This window comes from Carlito syrichta, unplaced genomic scaffold, assembly GCF_000164805.1.
Source record: "Carlito syrichta isolate Samal-C Ts95f unplaced genomic scaffold, Tarsius_syrichta-2.0.1 Scaffold316461, whole genome shotgun sequence".
NCBI classification, from domain to species: domain Eukaryota; kingdom Metazoa; phylum Chordata; class Mammalia; order Primates; family Tarsiidae; genus Carlito; species Carlito syrichta.
Window position 1 is genome coordinate 131,100 of NW_007260557.1, and position 22,015 is coordinate 153,114.

Here is a 22,015-nt window from a genome sequence, read left to right on the forward strand (position 1 = left end):
GAATAGCTGGGCTCGGTGGCTCAGCCTGTAATCCCGCACTTTGGGAGGCTGAGGTGAGTGGATTGCCTGAGCCGCGGGTTCGAGACCCACCTGGGCAACTTGGCGAGACCTCATCTCTACAATAAATCAACTAGCTGGGCATGGTAGCGCGCGCCTGTAGTTCCAGCTACTCGGAAGACTGAGGCGGAAGGATCGCCGGAGCCCAGCAGGTCGAGGCTGCGGTGGCCGGGAGTGGCCACTGCACTCCAGTCTGGGTGACAGAGTGAGACTCCAACTCAAAAAAAAAAAAAAAAAGTAAGAATAAATACACATTTTTTAATAAATAAATTTACAAGAGTAAAATATTTTTTAAAAACTCAAGAATAAACACACCTTTTTAATAAATAAATTTCAAATGATAAAGTTTTTGTGTCTCCCCTCGTATTTGGGGCATTTTAAACAAAACTCATGGCCACCAGATACTCCGCTGCATCTCTGTGCCCAGCCCAATGGCTTCCACCCCGCTTCTTACTGCCTGCTGTTCTCAACCAGTTCTCCTAATCTGCCCTATGTTGGTACATTGCTCTGCACAGTATATAGTACTATACCAGTGTATTGAATATGTTAAAATCACCTACCCAGCCGCTCAAGCTACAGAACCTTCTTTTTGTCCTCCACCTCTAACTCATAAGCAAGTATCATCATTTTTGGCTCCAAAACAAACCTCGCGTCTGCCTATTTCCTTTCAGTTCTACTCTTAGCATCTGAGTTGAAGCTACCCTCACTCTTTGTCCAAACGAAAACCACAAACTCTTCCTGTGACCAGTCTTGCCCTTGGAGAACTAGTCTCTACACAGCGACGACAGTGGCCTTTATAAACAAGAAACCTGTAGCGTCAATGCCCTCTCCACCTTCAATGGGTGTTGACCCCATATACTTGGAACACAAAGAAAAGTCATCATTGCAACTGTAAGGCCCTCCTCAAAGTATCCCCTTCATACCTATATGGGTCCCCTTCCTCTTCAGGCTCATGCTGTGCACACATGTTAAGTGCTGGCCATCTGATTGTTCCTAAACATGATGAGAACCAGGCTTGGTGGCTCTGCCTGTACTCCCGCGCCTTGCGAGGCTGAGGTGAGTGGATTGCTTGAGTCCGCGGGTTCGGGACCCGCCTGGGCAACTTGGCGAGACCTCATCTCTACAATAAATCAAAAATGAGCCGTGCGTCGTGCGCGCGCCTGTAGTTCCAGCTACTCGGAAGGCTGAGGCGGAAGGATCGCTGGAGGCCAGCAGATCGAGGCTGCAGTGGCCGGGAGCGTGCCACTGCACTACAGTCTGGGTGACAGAGTGAGACTCCAACTCAAAAAACAAACAAACAAACAAAAAAATGAGAGCCCTCTTGTCCCAAGGCTTTGGAAATTGCTGTCTCCTCAGCCTAGAATGCTCTTTATCTACTTCTTTTTTTGGTTTTGTTTCTGTTTTGACAAGTTACAAGCATATAACAAACACTGTGTACCTACTACTGAAAATTAATAGCTGTTAACCTTTTGACTTTTTTTGCATTTTAATATAAAAAAAAAGAACAGTTAAAGTTCCCTTTGTTTTCCCATGTTCCTCCCCAGGATGAGGAAGAGATATTACATGTTTCCGACCCTGCATCCATTTCTCTCTTTCTTCTGCCACACTCAACCTTGATATTGTTAAGGAATTCATGCGCCTCAGCTCTCACCCCCATCCTATATTCCAGCACCCTCATGTGTCTCCCAGAAGTCAACTACAACCTGTGTGGGCCTGCAGACAAGAGGCTAAGTTTCCTGGAGGCTATGTTCCATTGTGTCCCAGGCTACCCAGCAGGGAACCTGTGACACTTCTAGAGGCTCCTATGTCATTCTCCTGCCTTCAAAGTATGGCTTTAGAGAACTGGGGTGGAACCAGAGGGGCCAGGCTCTTTGAATTTCTGACCCAATACCAAGGCATGAACTCAATGGTGTTCTTATTTGTTCAGTCTTTGTAATCTGTCATCTGCTTATTTAGTATAGCCATCTGACCTAAACTAAAAACATCAACATCATAAACAGATGGAAACTCGATCTCTTAAGTGTCTCATGCCTCTCCTCCCCCAAATGAAAGAAAAATGATTTTTTATTCTGTATCTATATTTGATGAGTGTATTATTTTATCATGGTTGTGTGTGTGTTTAAATTTGGTGCTATGACAGACTTCTACAAGGGGAAGTCTCTGTTCAGTTATAAAATGTTTAAAATCCCGAGTCAGAACTGACCTCTCTGTCTCTCCTCTCTGCATGTAGGTTGTGGCATGTTTGCCTTCCTGTCGTCTGTTACAGCTGCTGTCAGTGGCCTTCTGGTGGGTTACGAACTCGGGATCATCTCTGGGGCTCTTCTTCAGATCAAAACCTTGTTAGCCCTGACCTGCCATGAGCAAGAGATGGTTGTGAGCTCTCTCCTCATGGGGGCCTTCCTGGCCTCGCTCATTGGTGGGTTCCTGATAGACAGGTATGGAAGAAGGACTGCAATCATCTTGTCCTCCTGCCTACTGGGACTCGGAAGCTTGGTCTTGATCCTCAGTTTATCTTACACGGTTCTCATTGTGGGGCGCATTGCCATAGGAGTCTCCATCTCCCTCTCTTCCATTGCCACGTGTGTCTATATCGCAGAGATCGCGCCTCAGCACAGAAGAGGCTTTCTTGTGTCCCTGAATGAACTGATGATTGTCATTGGCATTCTTTTTGCCTATATTTCAAATTATGCCTTTGCCAACGTTTCCCAAGGTTGGAAGTATATGTTCGGTCTTGTTATTCCCTTGGGAATTTTGCAAGCAATTGCGATGTACTTTCTTCCTCCAAGCCCTCGGTTTCTGGTGATGAAAGGACAAGAGGAAGCTGCTAGCCAAGTTCTCGGAAGGTTGAGGGCAATCTCAGATATAAGCGAGGAACTCACTTTGATCAAATCCTCCCTGAAAGACGAGTGTCAATATAGTTTTTGGGATCTGTTTCGTTCAAAGGATAACATGAGGACCCGAATAATGATAGGCCTGACGTTGGTATTTTTTGTACAAGTCACTGGCCAACCAAACATACTATTCTATGCATCGACTGTTTTGAAGTCAGTTGGCTTTCAAAGCAATGAGGCAGCCAGCCTTGCCTCCACCGGGGTTGGGGTCGTCAAGGTCATCAGCACCATTCCAGCCACTCTTCTTGTAGACCACGTGGGCAGCAAAACCTTCCTCTGCATTGGCTCCTCTGTCATGGCAGCATCGTTGCTGACCATGGGCATCGTGAATCTCAACCTCCACATGAATTTCACCAATCTCTGCAGAAGTCTTGGTCCCATCAACCAGTCCCTGGATGAGTCTGCATTTTATGGACCGGGAAACATGTCTGCCAACAACACTCTCAGGGAGCACTTTAGAGGGATCACTTTCCACAGCAGAAGCTCACTTATGCCCTTGAGAAATGACAAGGATGAGAAACAGGAGGGGACCTCAGCATCCCTTCTAAATGCTGCACTAAGCCACACTGAATCCCAGATTGCCACAGACCCTGAGGACGTCCCGGCTTTTATGAAATGGTTGTCCCTAGCCAGCTTGCTTGTTTATGTTGCTGCTTTTTCCATTGGTCTTGGACCAAGTAAGTACTCTATTCTTTATTCCTTCCTCCTCTGCCCTACAAATGGGGATGTATTGCTTCTGGTCAGTCAGATCCTCGTACCGTAATTGCGCCTAGCACTTGTAAGTGCTAGAAGCAAGACGAGGATGATGTTGACTGTCTGATGTATCTGCTAATACAGAAAGTATGCTGGGCTTATATTTGCTTCTGAAAAGTGCAGGGGCTAGGCTCGGTGGCTCAGCCTGTCATCCTAGCACTATGGGAGGCCGAGGCAAGTGGATTGCTTGAGCCCGTGGGTTCAAGACCAGCCTGGGCAACTTGACGAGACCTCGTCTCTACAATAAATCAAAAATGAGCCGGGAATGGTAGTGCATGCCTGAAGTTCTGCCTACTTGGAAGATTGAGGTGGAAGGATCGCCAGAACTCAGCAGGCTGATGCTGGGGTGGCTGTGAGTATACCACGGCCCTCCAACCTGGGTGATGGAATGAGACTCCAACTAAATAAAAAAAGTGCAGGGCAAATATTTAGCTAAAGGATATATTTCCCACTATCTGCCACATGAATATACTTTAACTCCAGTTGACTGGGGATGAACCAGACCTGAAAGATGTGTATTGTCCATGGGAAGTACATTGTTTTACAAAGAGAAAATTTACCGGGGTAACGTTTTCCTCCGTATAATACTTTAATTTCTCCACAGGTGGAAGAAAACCAAGTGTTTAGATTTTCTTAAAGACACAATAGTGGCTGCACTCCAGCAATAGTGAGGAGAGAGGGAATTAGGAGTTGGGGAGGGAGATGCCTCATTTTTTTGAGGACAATTGAATTCATTACAGCAGCCTCCCGGGATACTCCCCTCCATTAGACAGGAGAATGGGAGCCTAGTCACAATTTCTAGGGAGATGGCTATGAATTATTTTTACGTAACCAGCAGCTCTAAGGACAGAATGTAGTCACTTCTCTTGGGCAAACTCTTCGAGATAGGTCTGCTAGAGTAAGTCATTTGTGGTTCCCTATAATCTTTTAGCTTCACACCCAAAGCCTGGCCCTCTCTGTAAGGGGGTTGTGATGGGTCTTTTGTACACTTCACTAGAAGAAAAGGGCTTAAAAATCAAGGGTAGTCTCTCTCTACTGCCCCACCTCCTATCCCCATTCCTCTCTCTCTTTTATTTCTCTCCCTCTCTTTCTCTTTCTCCCTCAGTGGGCCAGTAAGAAGACATGGGCTGTGTTGAAGGAGGAATTTCATAGAGAATTGCAGGACTCTTGTGCCAGGTATTAGAGAGGGGATCTGGAAAGAAAGCCTTGGAAGGGCTTGGTCTAGTTTTCCACTGCTAACTCATTAACTGTTCATTCAAGTGAGATGTATTGAGTGGCTATTTTTTTCTTTTTTTGAGTCGGAGTCTCACTCTGCTGCCCAGGCTGGAGTGCAGTGGCATGCTCATGGCCACTGCAGCCTCTACCTGCTGGGCTCAAGTGATCCTTCTGTCTCAGCCTTCCAAGTAGCCATCATGCACGGCTAATTTTTTAAAAATTTATTGTAGAGATAAGATCTCGCCATGTTGCCCAGGCTGGTCTCGAACCCATGGAATCAGGCAATCTTCTCACCTAGGTCTCCCAAAGTGCTGGGATTATAGGGGTGAGTCACCGCACCTGGCCTGACTATTTTTTAAATAACCAAGAACTGTGCTAAATGCTGAGGAAATGGTAACGAACCAGACAGACATCATTTTCCCTGTCTTCAAGGAGTTTATAGTTCAATGGATCAAGCTACACTCTCTAGGTCGTCGGCATCTTCTTATTTCTTTTCCCCCACCTCCCCCTCTTCTCCTTCTGCCTCTTCTTCTTCCTCTCTTCTTCCTCCTCCTTCTTTTTTTCGAGACAGGGTCTCACTTGGTTACCCAGGCTGGAGTGCAGTGGCACACTCACAGCTCACCGCAGCCTCAACCTCCTGGGTTGCCCAGGATGGTCTCGAACTCCTGGATTCAGGAAATCTTCCTGCCTCAGCCTCCCAAAGTGCTGGGATTACAGGGGTGTGAGCCACCATGCCTAGTCTTGGGTCTGCTTCTCTCTGGTCAGCAACCAGTAGGCTAGACCTGCTTCATCTCAATTAATAACTAGGATTGCACATGACTGATAGGTCCTCTCCTGCCCCAACTCTCCTCCCTTATCTCTCTGTTTCTGCTCCCACTTCTAAGTGCCTCAGTTTTAAATTCCAGAGAGCAGGGTTGGAGTGAATCTGACTGACTCTACTCTTTGCTGTGTCAAGTCAGAGGTGGAAGATCAGGATTAATTGGCAGTGGCAGAATTGAACCCTACGGCCAAAAACACTGATGACCAAATGCCAACCCTTTCTCTGCACTCTGAGTAGACGTATTCCCCATATAAGACTGAGCATGGGCAGATAGAGTCAACACGACCCTACCATTAGTCTGCTATCATTCTGATTTGCTTCTGAATCTTAACCCTGCTTTTTAAGAATTAACAATGATAAACATCATTAACGAACAGTTTTCCGGAAATGAGTTTCTACTATTATTTCAGGATTCTATTATTTTGGGTGTGAGATACTTATGTAACTACTCTGATACTTTAAACTGATGAAATATGAGCTAGCGTTTTATCTACATTTCTATTTCAAGAAACTCTTCAAAGTCTAGCAGAAGGGCAAGATATGGATGCCATCTTGTACCAAGGAACAACTTAACCTTGTGTGTGAAACTTTTCTAGCGTAACAAGTACAATAAGTTCTGCTCACTTAATAAACTTCAGGTGGTAACTGTTGTTCCATTGATTCCCTTTGCCAGTAACTTTTTTTCTTATATACTCATCATAAAACAAAAAATATTTCCTTTTTACATCAATTTTCTTAGTCCGATATTTTGAAATATCAAGAATCAACTAAGCATCTTAGAAAGTTTAGTAAAAGGTAGGGTACCTGCATAATGAACATTTGTATACCTAACCCTGAATTGTACCCCACGTCTTTAAAATTAAAAAACTTAAGAAAAAGAAAGTTTAGCAAAAGGAAAAGGGAACACTCTTTGTTTTAATTTTCAGAGACTCTCTCAGTTTGAAAGAGTTTATGTCATGGCACATATTATAATATAATATAAACTATGTAATATAATATATAAATTATACATTATAAATTATATTATGTAACATATATAATAATATAGTATTCTAGTATATATTATTATGGTATATTCTATTATTTTATTTTATATTCTAATATAAAAGACATCGAGAAGGTACCTGGCCTAGCGCTGGAGAAGTCCACCCCGTTGAGGGGAACCTGAGGGCAACAGTAAGGTGCATGGCTACAGTGGTGGCCAGGACCCTGTGCCAGTCCTCAACATGGGGCTGCTGTGTCACTTGGGCCTTCCAGATCTCAGGCACATTTCTTCTCCTGCCAACCCTAATTCAGAACTATGCAGGAAATGGGGTTCTGGGAAACACAGGGCCAGCTTAGCTAAGTGACAGCATAAAACCACCACAGTAATAAACTCTGGACTTAGAAGAGAGGTGAACATGAGGAAAAACATTTCAAAGGGCCCTGAATTCAGTCTTCAGTTACTGATAGACTTAAAAAAAAAATTAAACTCATTAACATGTATGACTAGCTTTTATTCCATCTACTTCTAAAACCAGGAGGTGAGTTTGTTTTATTATTGTCTTCTGGCCTTCTGTTTCTTTAGCTATAAACCCCCAAACACCCTTTTGCTAATGCATTATAAAGGCTTTCATGTTTGTTTTCTCAGGAATGTTAATTATCTCCCTTGAGCTGGTGACTCTTATCTCCAGTTCTGTTGGCTCACATGACTTCTGGTTTCTTTTTTTCCCATGAGTACTAGACTTTACTGTCAGCCCAATACAAGAAGTCCGGTGCTGAATTTCTCCCCGCCTTATGCCAGGGTCCTTTACCACTTCCCTTCCTTTTCCAGGGCAGGCTCTCTTTCAGTCACTTAAGTCTGGTGCTGGGTTGTTTTTTTTTTTTTCCATTTTAGTCAATGAACAAATACTCTTGAATTTTCCTACATAAGTGGCTCTTGTGCTTATGGTTTCCTTCCTATTTCTGCCATCCTAGTCTGCCCCTTATGGTCTCATTCCTAGATAACTGGGTGACCCTTCCAGGAGTCGTCATCCATCTCAGGCCCTTCTCAAGCCCACCTATCCTCTAGACCAGTGTCAAACTAAAATGAGTGGCAGAGAGCAATCCTCCAAAGCAGAGCTTAATCGGGACTAGCAGGAGGATTGCAAACCCGCTATATGTGTGCTATAATATAGGCATATGCAGGGGGGTCAGGGCCAAGGGGAAGATTTAAAAGATAAAAAGAGGAAGTCCATGTGAACTGTTACAAAGGTTGCAGAAACCAGAGGTAAAGGGTTTGTTACAGGTGTTGGCATTAGCTTGTTGGTTGAGGCTACCGTAACAACGCAAGAGCCCTTGTATAAACAGATGATCTGGGGTAGTCTTGGCTTTCCTTACGACAAGGCCTGTTACAGGAAAAACATGTAGTATGTGTAGAAATCCCTTGTGACATGGCAGATTACAGACATTTGTGAGAAATCGCCTTCTTTCATGCCTTCCCGACTCTATTTTGTTAGGTTTTGACATAAATGACTTCATTTTGTACCAGCAACTTTCACATCAGTATTCCTTAAATTTCATTTTCTATATCATCGATGGTCACAAATCTTCTATGCCTTCCTATTTTCTATCACATCGTAGAGGTCAAATGCCAGGCATGGTGGCTCATGCCTGTAATCCCAGCATTTTGGGACACGGAGGTTGGAGGATTGCTTGAGCCCAGGAGTTCAAGACCAGCCTGGGCAATATCATGAGACCTTGTCTCTACTAAAAAATTAAAAAAATTAGCCCAGCGTGGTGGCATGCGCCTGTAGTCTCAGCTACTCAGAAACCTGAGGCAGAAGGATCACCTGAGCCCAGGAGATCGAGGTGAACTGTGATCGTGCCACTGCACTCCAGGCTGGGCAACAAAGTGAGACTCTGATTACAAACAACAAAAAAAGCCATGCACACCTGTAGTTCTGGCTACTTAGAAGGCGGAGGTGGAAGGATCACAGAGCCCAGCGGGTCGACACTGGGGTGGCCGGGAGCGTGCCACTGCACTCCAGCCTGGGTGATGGAGGGAGACTCTAAAAAAAAAAAAAAGAAAATTCATCTCCTTTATGAATTCTCTGAATCCACTCCATTTCTTGGAAGTTTTTATTTGTATAACTGCTAGTGTATTCTTAATGTAGAGTAATTCAGTTTCAAGTCATAAAAGCCTAAATTTAAAATGAACTAACCTGAGTTCTAAACGCAGCTCTTCTGTTTATTGACTGTATGACCTTTAAGTCATTTTTCTTCCCTAAACTGTCTCCAATCTATGAAATGGGCATAAAACACATGTCCTATCTCCCAGAGTATATGTGTGTGTCAAATGAGCTAATGTATGTGACAGTGCATTGGATGCTATAAAAATACTATATGTAGGTTATAGTATGACAACACATCTTAGTTCTCAGCGATAGTGTATTGCTCTGTGCTTGTTTTGGTTCATTAACCAGAATATAGTTAGACTATATTAGATACTAGACTGTAAGCATCCTGAAAGAAGAAGCAACATCTCGCATTTTTTCCTTGTGTTCCTTTAGGTGAGCCCTGCCTAAGGCTGTTTTAAAAATCATGCTGGTGCTCACACCTGTAATCACAGCACTTTAAGAAGTCGAGGTGCCGGGCTCAGTGGCTCAGCCTGTAATCCCGCACCTTTGGGAGGCTGAGGTGAGTTGATTGCCTGAGCCTGCGGCTTTGAGACCTGCCGGGGCAACTTGGCGAGACCTCATCTCTACAATAAATCAAAAAATGAGCCGAGCGTGGTAGCGTGCGCCTGTAGTTCCAGCTACTCGGAAGGCTGAGGCGGAAGGCTCGCCGGAGCCCAGCAGGTCGAGGCTGCGGTGGCCGGGAGCGGCCACTGCACTCCAGTCTGGGTGACAGAGTGAGACTCCAACTTAAAAAAAAAAAAAAAAAAAAAGAAGTCGAGGCTGGGCTCAGTGGCTCAGCCTGTCATCCTAACACTTTGGGAGGTGAGGCAAGTGGATTGCCTGAGACCGCAGGTTTGAGACCAACCCCCGCAATTTGGAGAGACCTCATCTCTACAATAAATAAAAAAATTAGCTGGGTGTGGTAGCGTGAGCCTATAGTTTCGGCTACCTGGAAGGCTGAGGCAGAAGGATACCTGGAGCCCAGCAAGTCAACGCTGGGGTGACCGTGAGTGTGCCACTGCACTCCAGCCTGGATGACAGAGTGAGCCTCCAACCCCCCCCCCAAAAAAAGAAGCTGAGGCAGATGGATTACTTAAGGCCAGGAGTTTGAGACCAACCTGGGCAACATAGCGAGAACTTGTCTCTACAAAAAATTAGAAAAAATAGCTGAGCGTGATGGCGTGTGCCTATAAACCCAGCTACACGAGAGGCTGAGAAGGGAGGATCACTTGAGGTTAGGTCAAGGGTGTAGTGAGCTATTATTGAGCCACTGGACTCCAGCCTGGGTGACAGAGTGAGACCCTGTTTCTAAAAAAAAACAACTAACTCATGCTGGGTTACCTTTGTGTTTCTAAGGAAGGCGGGAAAGAACTTAGAAATATGATACAGATTTAGGAAAGATCTCAAAGTGGGCTTCTTTACTTGTGTCAAGCTGTCTGGGGACAGATTAAGGACTGGGTAAGCTAGAAATGCTAGACTGCCAGAGAAAGTCCTGTTTCTTCCAGACAACTCACGAAGCCTTTTTGCAGAACAATTCATTATTTGGACATGCTTTTAAAAAAATATCGTTCTGCTTTTTCCTGTAAGAAAAGGTGCAAGAGATTTAGTAGTGTTCAGAAGCAACTAACAGAAGGCGTTGAGGGCATTTGTTTGTTAAGTCATAAATAGCTATTTGGGAATTTTGGCAGAGAGTATCTAAAAGTAGTTCTGGGCTTTTGGGGACACCTCTGCTTTTTGCTGCAATGTGGAGAAGAAAGTCTTTTGACAACCTCTTAGACCAAAAGCAATGTAGTTAGAAGGAAAATCTTGGGGTTAAAGGGAGTTTGGGTGTGGGAAAGGGAAAAAACTCTTCCACCTTGAGATTTGTCCAACTTGTCACTGCAGTTCCTAGGATTGTCCTGGGTATTCACACGTGAGGCTGAGAGGCATGCAGTCAGGCAGAAATTCAAATTATCCCTTCTAAAGAGAGCAGTCATTCCGCATCCCTACCTTGGGGTATGGATTCTTCTAGTGTTTTTAGGAAGGCTCTGAATAATTATCCTTTTTTTTTTTTTCTCGCTAAGAATCAATCATTTATGTCCATATTAACACTGTAGTTTCTTTTTCTTTTCTAAAGAAAATATACCTTAGTAATTCCATTTCAATCCTCAAAATTGTATTTTATGGCATTGGCATAAACTATGTAAATTGTTGGAGTTTAAAGAAGATTTTTGTTAGGAGCAAGCTTTTCATACCAGATTTTGAATGCATTACTAAACTTATTAACCTGGTGTGATTATTGCTCAGGTATTTCATTTAAGAGTTTGTTGCTTGTAATAAAAACAAATCCTTTGTGTAAATAGAGGCATAAAGGGAAAAGTACTTGCTGTTCCAAAGTTAAATTAAAAGCAAGATTAAACCATCCTTATTAGACCTTCTTAAATATGGATTGGCTTAGAATGACATTCCTTAATTGTGTTAGATCACAGCATGGTTTTCTTTTGCCAAGAAAGTATTTCTATTTTTAGGTTAAAGTGTATGTCCGACACCATTTTACTTTCTGGTCTTCTGTCTCCTTAACTATAAAATAATTTGAGTTGCCCTAGAATTTGGAATTCAGGTAAGCATACATTTGGTATCAAGTAAGCTTATGTGCTTTATTCTATGCCTCTAAAATATTATTCTTAGAAGGAATCCATAGGCTTCACCAGCCTACTGAAGGGGTTCATGGCCCAAAGAAGGTTAAGAGTCCCAACCTCCATTTATCTGTAACTAATATTACAGCTTTTTCATCACATGAGATCAGGATACAAACTGCCCTGCTATCATTAGAGACTTTTGCCAAACATTCTGTTATGGGCATATCTTATCTTTCACTATAAAAAATGTTTAAAATCTTGACTCTCCACTGTTTCCAAGATGGTCCTGAGAGTTGCTTTAGCTCCTTTTAATAACAACATTTTTCCATCATGGTTTCAAGCTTCACCAGCATAGAATCACAGGTTCTTGACATTGTGGGAACATAGAACCACATGAAGAATTTGCTTCTGCTCACGCTTTACAACTGAAGTGAAGATGAGCCCAAACCCAAGGCATCGTGTTAGAATTTCATTAGTTCATCTGAGGTGATACTTGCATAGAGAACAGCCCTCCTTAAAAATAGCCACTGTAACTCAGAACAACATGTGTGATTGGTTTTTTTTTTCTCCACAATAGTTATTAGGGCTTTTTTAAATCCAAAAATTAATGGATCCATAAATTAGCCAGCCCTTTCTCCCATCTCATTATGAGTACATGCAAGACATTTTTCCAAAGGTCACATATTAAGTTAGGTAGTAAGGCTGTAACTGTCACTCTTCAGCTATCTTTGTGTTCACATGGTCAAGTGGAACCTCACACTGAAGACTGAATGGACAGGTGACACCAAGTGACCTCCCCCAACCTCTTCTACCAGATCTGAAAATTCAAGTAGACAGGAACTTCAGCAAAAAACCATCCTGGAGTGACCAAGAAGAGAAGACAGAGAAAGTGGGAGGGATTCATCGATTCACCCACCCATCCAGCAAGTGCGTCTTGCTCACTTACGACATACCAGGCATGGTGCCAGATGCTGGAGCTCAGGAATGGATGAGAGCAATCCATGTTGCCTTCACAGAGCTAGTGATGGGGACAGGTAATAAGCAAAAAATATGAATGCACGAATGACACAATTTCAGGAGAGAGAAAATATGTATGTGGTGGTAAGAATGATAAAAATAGAAGAGGACCAGTGAAAAAGCATGCTTGAAGGAGAGTTATTTCAGATATGACAGTCGTAGAAGGTGTTTCTGAGGTGGCTTCGTTTAGGCCAAGGCTTGTATGAAGACAGCATTGTGAGGATGTACCAAGAGGACATCTCAAGCAGGATTAAGGGCAGGCCGGATGAGCTTGAGGAGGGCATGATCTTGAAAGGTGAAGAGAACCACAAGTAAGCTATTGTGTTTGAATTCAGACCAGACTTTGGCATCAGACTGCCTGGGCTTGAGTCCTAGCTCTACTGTGTAGGACTTTGGGCAAGTCAATCAAGCTCTCGAGGCTTCCGTTGTCTTATCTAGAAAATAGGGCAATAGTACCGACCTCACAGCATAATTGTGGAGTTAAATGAAGCAATCTGTCTAATGTGTCCCCAGTTTAGTGCCTGGTGTGCTTCGTGGACTCAATGCACTTAGTCATTAATGTGATTCAGCGTCTGGCTGTGGTCTAGACATGAGGCGAACCGTTCTGATAATGCCAGCCCTGACCTCGGCGGGCATTTTGCTGAAGCCATTTTGGGACACATATGAAGCACTTTACAGCCTTTTATTGATTGATGATGCCATGGACATCCTCACCTTGTTCTATATACCCATACGGCTGGGTCAAGGCCATGGAGACTAGATTTGTGGCTTTGGGAGATAGGGTTCAAGCCTGATCGTTTACAATCAAGAGGACTTCCTAGGAAACCAGATAGGTTTTACATGAAAAGCTTTTTGAGAAGAGCTGAAAAGTGCAATTTAAGCTGAGAAACACCCAAATGTCCCCTCTTGAATTGGTGCAACTTATTTAGACACCAAGTCCTATATGAACATAAACTCTCTCTTGTCCTCATTGGCTTCCTCAAGTCTAACATAAGGCCTGGCCCACCATAGATTCTCACTAAATATTTGTTGGATGGGTCAAGAAATTCTTTCACTGGGTACAGTGGCTCATGTCTGTAATCCCAACACTGGGAAATGGAGGCGAGAAGATTGTCTGAGCTCGCAGGTTCAAGACTGGCCTGGGCAACAAAGTGAGACCTTGTCTCTACAATAAATCAAAAAATTAGTTGAGTATGGTGGTACATGCCTGTAGTTCCAGCTACTTGGAAGGCTGAGGTGGAAGATTGCCTGAACCTAGTAGGTTGAGGCTGCAGTGGCTGTGACTAGCATGCCACAGACAGAGTAAGACTCTGACTCAAAAAAAAAAAAAAAAAAAGAAATTCTGGAACTCTCATGACTTCTGTGATTAAGGGGAAGCTCTTAGGTCTGGGGCTGACTTGTACTGGTCTCCTCTGTCAACCTGTGCACATCTGCCCAAAATGACATCTGAGTAAACTTCCTTAATGGAGGGTGTGATGCAGCTCCAATATTTGATGACTAAAGATGGTTCAAGTTTTAAATTTGCTAAAATTTAGATTATTAAAAAACTTGTAGTGTTAGACAAAATGTTCATTTCCAAGTGTTCATTTTTTTCTCCAAATATGAGACCTAGCCTCCACTGAAAAAAAGATTGAGATTAGCCATACCATGGGATAATTATTCCCACCTTGGTTTAGTAATTGAGTGTATTTAAACTTGACTCTTTACAAAATAGATTTGAGGGCAATTTATTCTTTGTGGTTTTCCTAAGAGAAATGTGTGAAAATCTAAACCTGGAATTTGGGAGGGAGGTGTTCTTGCTCATCTGATTAGTGTTGGAATTTATAGAAATGTTTCCATGGATTAGCTTAAGCTTCAGGATCATATTAGGTCCTTCAGGTGTGAATGGGCAATCCAAAGTTAATAACTATAATAAATGATCTTTGTAGAAATCACACCACAACCACAAGTAATCAAATTATCAGTAAAGGTACAGGGCCTGGGATTTTACCTGCTTGCAAGCTAACAAGTTAACCTGTTGCAATTTCACAGATGTTGACAAAAGATACAAGACTCCTTGGTCAGGGACAAAGAGCAGTTTATTATTCATGGTAATAGCAATAGCCAGAATACAAGCATTTACTCCAGTATCTGTAAGTGAACATGAAGGGGCCAGATGATGTTATTGAAACACCAGGGGTTTGTCAAGGTCCCATTGCTTATCATATAAAAGCCAATCCTTAAGACGAGGATTGCCAGGGAAGAAGGGTTTTAACTAGGTGATGTCAGCCAAGGATAACCAGAGATCAGTCTCAAATCTGTCTCCCAACTGATTGAAATTGGGAGTTTATACGAGAGGGTACCCAAATATAACCAGAATTTATTTGTAAAAAAATTGTACATTTATTCTTACATGTTCAGTCACCTTCAGAGTACTCTGTTTGATGCAATATATCTATTGAGTTGACTTTTCCACTGCTCAAAACAGTTTTTGAACTCATGCATTTTAGTACTTCTGCCATTTTTTGTTTCACTTCTTCCACATCAGCAAAATGTTTCTCTCTGATGACTTTTTTCATCCAGGGAAATAAAAAAAAGTTGTTCTGGGCAAGATCAGAAGAATAGGGAAGGTGGAACATAGGGTTCATGCTGTTTCTGGTCAAAAACTACAGAATATTCAGTGCGGTATAGGCGGGTGCATTGTCATGGTGGAAGAACCAGTCACCTGTTTGCCACAAGTTGGGCCATTTCTTCCACAAATCGTGATGCAACCTTCTCAAAACATACAAATAAAAACTTTGGTTAACTGATCTGAAGGAACAAATTCCGAGTGTACTACAAGGAACCTGCCCTCCGAAAGATAATTCTGGTTTTTTTTTGGGGGGGGTCTCCCCTTGTATAGTGGGGGAAGGAATGTGAAACAGAAACTAGGGAGGGATAAGGAAGAATCATGTTGAGTGAGAGTTCTGCATCTCATTGATGTGATGTTCTGGTGAGCTTCAGGCCTTGCCTGAGGTCAGTCTCTTGATGAAGGGACCCCAATAAGGCAAATGTTTAGTTTATTTTTAAAAATCCTCAAATATTAGTCCTGCCAGGAGACTGGGCTGGTATTAATGACACCTGCACATAGGGGTTGCTTTTTTTTTTTTTTTTTTTGAGTTGGAATCTCACTCTCTCACCCAGGCTGGAGTGCAATGGCACACTCACGACCACCCCAGCATCGACCTGCTGGGCTCCGGCTATTCTTCTGCCTCGGTCTTCCAAATAGCTGGAAATACAGGTGCACACTACCATTACCATACCCGACTAATTTTTGGTTTATTGTAGAGATGAAGTCTTGCTAAGTTGCCTGAGCTGGTCTCGAACCCACGGGCTCAGGCAATCCACTCGCCTCTGCCTCCCAAAGTACTGGGATTACAGGCTGAGCCACTGAGCCTGGCCAAGGGATTGTTTTATAAGAGGGAACCCCAGCTTCGCGAGCCTAAATTTCTTATAGTGGACAGTAAGCCAGCCTGATTTACCTGAAGGGATACATTATCTTTATTGGTTAGTAAACAAACCTGCCCTTTCTCTATCTTCCAAGGCTGTTTGTTACATTACACAAACATCCTTGCAAAGACAACCTAAAGCAGACAATCAGTGCCTTTGCTCGCAGGACATGAAGACACATAAGAGAACTGTGGAGAATTGTTTCCCAATCCAAATATCCTAAAACTCAAAAATCCTCTCTTCTGTTCTAAACGAGAAACTGGAATTTTTTTAAAACTCAAAGACTGTAGAGCCTAGCTTTTTTTGTTTTATTTCATTTTATGGAGTTGAACCAGCCTTTGGGAGGATGGGTATCGGTTGAAAGCATAAGAGTCATCTGCCATAATATTTAAATTTAGATTTAAACAAATAATTCTGGGTCTTCAAAAAAAAATTGTTCATGTGCTGTTTGCATAGCTAAAGATGATGACAATTCCAAAGATGTGGAATGGCAGGTTCTAATTTAGGAGTTTACTTAGCTGCTTCACTTCAAGACATACGGAGTTTAAGACAAAGAGGCTTATATTCCAGAAGCACATCTTTTGTTTCAAAAGAGATTTTGACATTCTTCACATTTCCTTTGAGGTGCCAGGCCCCTAACATTCAGAACCGTCACAGTCAAAGGCTTTTTAAGTGCTTGTCTTCCCTTTCCATCCTTCTTATGAAATAATTACATACCTTTAGACAAAAGGCATATTGCCTATTGCATACATTATTATTTTTTAAACAAGAGACTTTTGTTATCACTTGTAGCTGTTACTGAATGCCAGGGGTTCCCTTTGGGTTCTGTCACTCAGTGCACAGAAAGCCAATCACTGAAACAACGTGTATCACTAGAGAAGACTTTTATTTGGAGATGTCCACCAAGACGAGCAGGAGGTTCATTCTCAAATCTGTCTCTCTGTCCTACTGAAATCAAGGGTTTATATTGTGTGGCAGGAATGTGGAAAACGGGAACGAGGAGGGGGAGGGGTAAGGAAGAGAAGTTTGACACATAGGGTTTGGGAAGGGGATAGGAAGATGAGTTGGTAAACAGAAATTGGGGACAGGTAAGGAAGAGGAGCTGGCAAACAGGTGGGGTCTGGCATCTCATTGTCTGGATACAGTAATCTGGTGTGCTTCAGTTTCTTGCTACTATAGGCCTGAGGGTCAGTTTCCTGATAAAGGAACTCAGATAAGACAAAGGTAAGTTTCAAGCATCAGGAGGAGGCCCTGATTCATAGCCATTATACAGTAATATTCACATAATGGGTTTATGTTAAGTGTGTCTACCTTTAAGTTTTTTTCAATTTTTTTCTTTTAAATCTTAGGTTTCAGTTATCACCTGTGTTCATACAAACACTGCTCCTTTTTCCCAATTAGTTATGTTAAAGGTCATTTTGACTGATTGAAATGGTGAATTCTTTGGTCATTTTGTGTTAGTCACTAAAATAATGCAAAGCAGAAGAAAAATGGTATCCGCATGGTTGTACACTAACTTCGCATCCAGACAACAGAAGAAAAGCGTAAAGAAGTATGTGCCCTTAGCTAATTAAGTTCTAGTTTCCATTTTGACATTAGATGATATAGCAGTAGTACATAAGAGAACCAGAGTATAAAACTGCATTTTTATGACATTAACATAGCTAAGCACATAGTGAAATGACACCATCAGCGACTGCTCACATAATACATCAATGTTTAACTTACCTCTCAAGGATACTCCAATTACAGTTCAGTATCCTTGAAAATGATAAATACTGGATAGCAAAAGACATTAAAGTGACAAACTAAAGTTTTAAGGCCATCTTAGTATACACAGGTATTTATTTTTTAATTTATTATTTTCCAGAACACAATGTTAAGAATTTTTCCAAGGAATATGCACAACATTAAAATCTTTAATATTTTCGTAACTGAGGCATTGATAAAGAGAAAAGTACAACATAAAATATTATACTGAAGCCATGACATTCAAGGTATAGTTCAAACCTGAACAGACTAATTTCTTGTAGCTCCTTCCTTTTTGGTTTTGCATTTTGAACGTCAGTTCAGAGGTCTGCAGATTGGGGTATACATGCATACTCTAGAGATTTCACTTTCCAAAGAGTACTCCTTCAATGATAATTCAAAGGAAATCGACTTCCAGAACTTCAAGTTCATAAAAACCTGTTTCTTAAAATTTCTCCCCACCCTATCTCCCCAGTTATAACAGTTCTCCCACTTAAAAAGAAAGCACGCTTATTACCCATCAGAAATCTTATTTTTGATACATGTCCAAAATTATAAAAACGTAAGGACACTAATCAAAAAGACAAGAGAGAGGTGTTATCAATAACATTTATTTTTCTTATTCAATAATTATTTCTAAAAGATTTAAGGTATTTCAATAATTTTGATCTATCATGTGTTGAGTTAACAATTTCAAAAAAATTCTTAGGAGTGCTTGGAGTAAATAAATTTAACATTTCAACTGAAAGTCATATTTTCTTCAGAGACATATGATGGAATGATCAATAAAAGACTTTCAAGCTTAAAAAATGCACCACTGGCTGGGCGTGGTGGCTCACACCTGTAATCCCAACATTTTGGGAGGCTGAGGCGAGAGGATTGCCTGAGTGCAGATATTCAAGACCAGCCTGAACAACTTGGCGAGATATCATGTCTATAATAAATCAAAAAATTAGCTGGGCATGGTGGCACACACCTGTAGTTCCAACTACTTGAAAGGCTGAGGCAGAAGGATCACCTGAGCCCAGTGGACCGAGGCTGCAGTGGCAGTGAGTGTGCCATTGCACTCCTGCCTGAGCAACAGAGTGAGACTCCTACTCAAAAAAAAAAAAAAACCAAAAAAAAAACCCAACAAAACACTAATTCAAGTGAAAAAGAAACAGTGCAAAGTTTCAGTTAAATACCTTGTTTCTATATTTTTAAAATGAATGATAATGGGAATCAAATAGGCATGGCATTTACATTCCACTGGAGACATTTAAAAGAGTGATAAACACTTTTTAAAAAAATCGCTTATTTATTTATTTATCTTTTTTTTGAGACAGAGTCTCGCTCTGTTGCCCAGGCTAGAGTGCCATGGTGTGATCATAGCTCACTGTAACCTTGAATTCCTGGACTCAAGTGATCCTCCTGCTTCAGCTTCTCACAGTGGTGAGATTACAGTCATAAGCCACTGTGCCCAGCTAACTATTTTAAATATTAGAGTTTAAATACAATAGAACTTGCATTTAAGCTTATGGTGAAAAAAATGTTGGATGTTGGATTGTCAATAAAAGAAAATACTTAGTTTTTATTTTATTTATTTATTTAATTTATTTTTTTGAGTTGGAATCTCACTTTGTCACCCAGACTGGAGTGCAGTGGCCGCTCCCAGCCACCGCAGCCTCGGCCTGCTGGGCTCCCGCGATCCTTCCGCCTCAGCCTTCCGAGTAGCCGAAATTACAGGCGCGCGCTACCACGCCCGGCTAATTTTTGATTTATTGTAGAGATGAGGTCTTGCCAAGTTGCCCAGGCGGGTCTCGAACTCGTGGGCTCAGGCAATTCACTCACCTTGGCCTCCCAAAACGCTGGGATTACAGGCTGAGCCACCGAGCCTGTTCGTGGTTTTTCATATTACCTTAAAGGTTACACAAGCAAGCAAGAAAATTTGAAAACTGCTGCTGTAGCTCTTTCTTATTTCCAGTTGGTAGCTGCTCATAAAAGGGTTTCATTTCTAACTCTGGCATCCTTTACTGAGGGTTATTCCATTTAGTCCAATTTTCTCTAATATTTTTTCTGAAAAATCATTTTAGTTGGTTTTCACTAAAAACCATTAAGGCAGAAAGATTGGAGAATATTGAGGCTTTATTTCATTGCCTTTTTAAGTTTCTAATTTAAGTAATCTGAGACAATATTCTTGAGTAAAGTATTCTTTTACAAAAGGTTATGAGTGGGCACAGCTCAGGGAAATGGAGACAAGTGAGAATATAAGAAAGAAAAAGAAATGAAAGCAACCACATCACTGCTGACGTTGGAGATGGTGGCCTCTAGTAGACTATATCTATTTTTTAAAGAATATGATTTTTTCCATTTAGGAAACTTATGAGGCCAGAATTTAAATTTAAACGTCTGGCCAAAGTCTCTCTCAAGTCCACATTTTAATGACTCCTTTGCAGTCCGAGAGGTGGGTGTGCTCCATTCTGCTTGCAATGGCAGTACAAACCTAGGTTTTGGCTTCAGTCCTCTAAAGTACAGAGCACGGCTCCTTGGCAGATCAAGTTGTTGAAAACTCTGTAGCCTTAGTGTGCAACTTCCTCCAAAGTTGCTAGGAGTTCTCTGGCAAGACTTTCAAGACCTCCATGAGCCTTTCAGACAGTGGGCTAGCATGCCAGGTGGTTCAAGGAAGAACTTAAGCCAAAAGAAAGTGTGTCTGGAGAGCTGCAGAATTTAAATCTGAAAGTGTAGGGGATTAAGTGACAGTTTCTATGGGAAAAACTGGGGCACTGGCCAGAAATAAGTAGGAGGGAGGACATACGCATGGTAACTTCTATGTGGTAGGGCTGTCATTTCCATTGATTGACCCTACTAATCCAAGTCCATGTCTGCAGCAGAACACAGAGAAACTTCAATGTCTTTGACCTTCATGGTCTTTTTATGACACTCTGTGTATCCATAAACACTCTGTCTGTAGGTTTCATCTGGACCAGGCAAATTTTGACAGGCAGTCCTGATGATTTAATAGCAGATAAAATATGAGGTCCGTATCTATAAACAGTTTCTACTCCCTGCCTCTCATAAGTCCAAAATTTCTTCAATTCTTGCAGCATAGACAAGACTTCTCTGACATATATGAGGGTACAAATTGCTGAGGTAGTTTTGAAATGATGAGGTGAAGTGGAATAAAAGGAATCGTGGAAAATTGTTTTGGGACCTGCTAAACTGCGGTGGCTTGCTTAGTGTGGAAGAGTGCTCTGTGGATTCCTCACGAGTGAGTGGGACAGTGTACCTCCTGTTGGCAAATCATCAGGGTGGTGAATAAAGAGGACGTCCAGAGAAAGCCGTCCTTTTTTCATTGTGGGAGGGAAAGGGAACCCTCCCCTGTGGCAATAACTTGATTTTCTTTGGGGAGTAATCAAGTCATCTCACTGGGGGGAAAAAATCGATGATTATAAGAAAACTTCTGCTATTATAAACACCAGCCTGTTGATTCCCCATGTGTGGTTTCTACCTCTGTGCTCTTCACTTGTGAACTAATGCACAGCATCTTTCCAGGCAACATTGAGGCATGTAAGATTCTTGCACTGTCTTGCTTTTAAGTCCACCATGGAAAGACCTTACCCTTTCAGTAAATTTCACTTTGCTGCACGTGTTGCTTTCAGATTTTTATTTCACTATTTCTGGATGTGAAAACCTGTAGTTTTTTGTTTATTTGGGTTTTTTTTGGGAGGGGGGTAGGAGTCTTGCTCAGTCACTCAGGCTGGAGTGCAGTGGCACACTCACAGCCACTGCAATCTTGACCTGCTGGGCTCAGGTGATCCTTCTGCCTCAGCCTTCCAAGTAGTTGGAACATAGGCACGTGCCACCATGCCCAGTTAATTTTTTGATTTATTGTAGAGATGAGGTCTTATCAAGTTGCTTAGGCTAGTCTTGACCCCCTAGACTCAGGCAATTCTCTAACCTCGGCCTCCCAAAGTGCTGGAATTATAGGTGTGAGTCACCATGCCTGGCTAAAAACCTGTAATTTTATGGTTCAGGAAATCATTGTTAAAATAATACCCTTATTTTAAACTGGACATATTGAGAGGTTGAACCATCCTTGTCAAAATACTTGTCAATTGCTGCAACATCCAGTTGTAGTTGTTAGTTTAAAAACTAAGGCATCAATTATTGAATTCTTTTCATTAGATTAAAATATGAGTAGATGGAGCCAGGCTCGGTGGCTCAGCCTGTAATCCCGCGCCTTTGGGAGGCTGAGGTGAGCGGATTGCCTGAGCCCGTGGGTTCAAGACCCGCCTGGGCAGCGAAACTTCA

General features: G+C 42.1%; 1 protein-coding gene across 1 annotated transcript in view; it reads left to right on the top strand.

Annotated features, from left to right (window-relative positions):
* Positions 1–2,277: 2,277 nt before the first annotated feature.
* The window catches only part of SLC2A12 (solute carrier family 2 member 12), a gene marked incomplete at its 5' end in the record, with an annotated part of 39,652 nt that continues 19,914 nt past the window's right edge, over positions 2,278–22,015 (top strand). The window contains one exon of the mRNA XM_021707226.1: positions 2,278–3,625. Within this exon, the coding sequence (XP_021562901.1) occupies positions 2,278–3,625 (1,348 nt within the window). The remainder of the gene's footprint in view (positions 3,626–22,015) is intronic.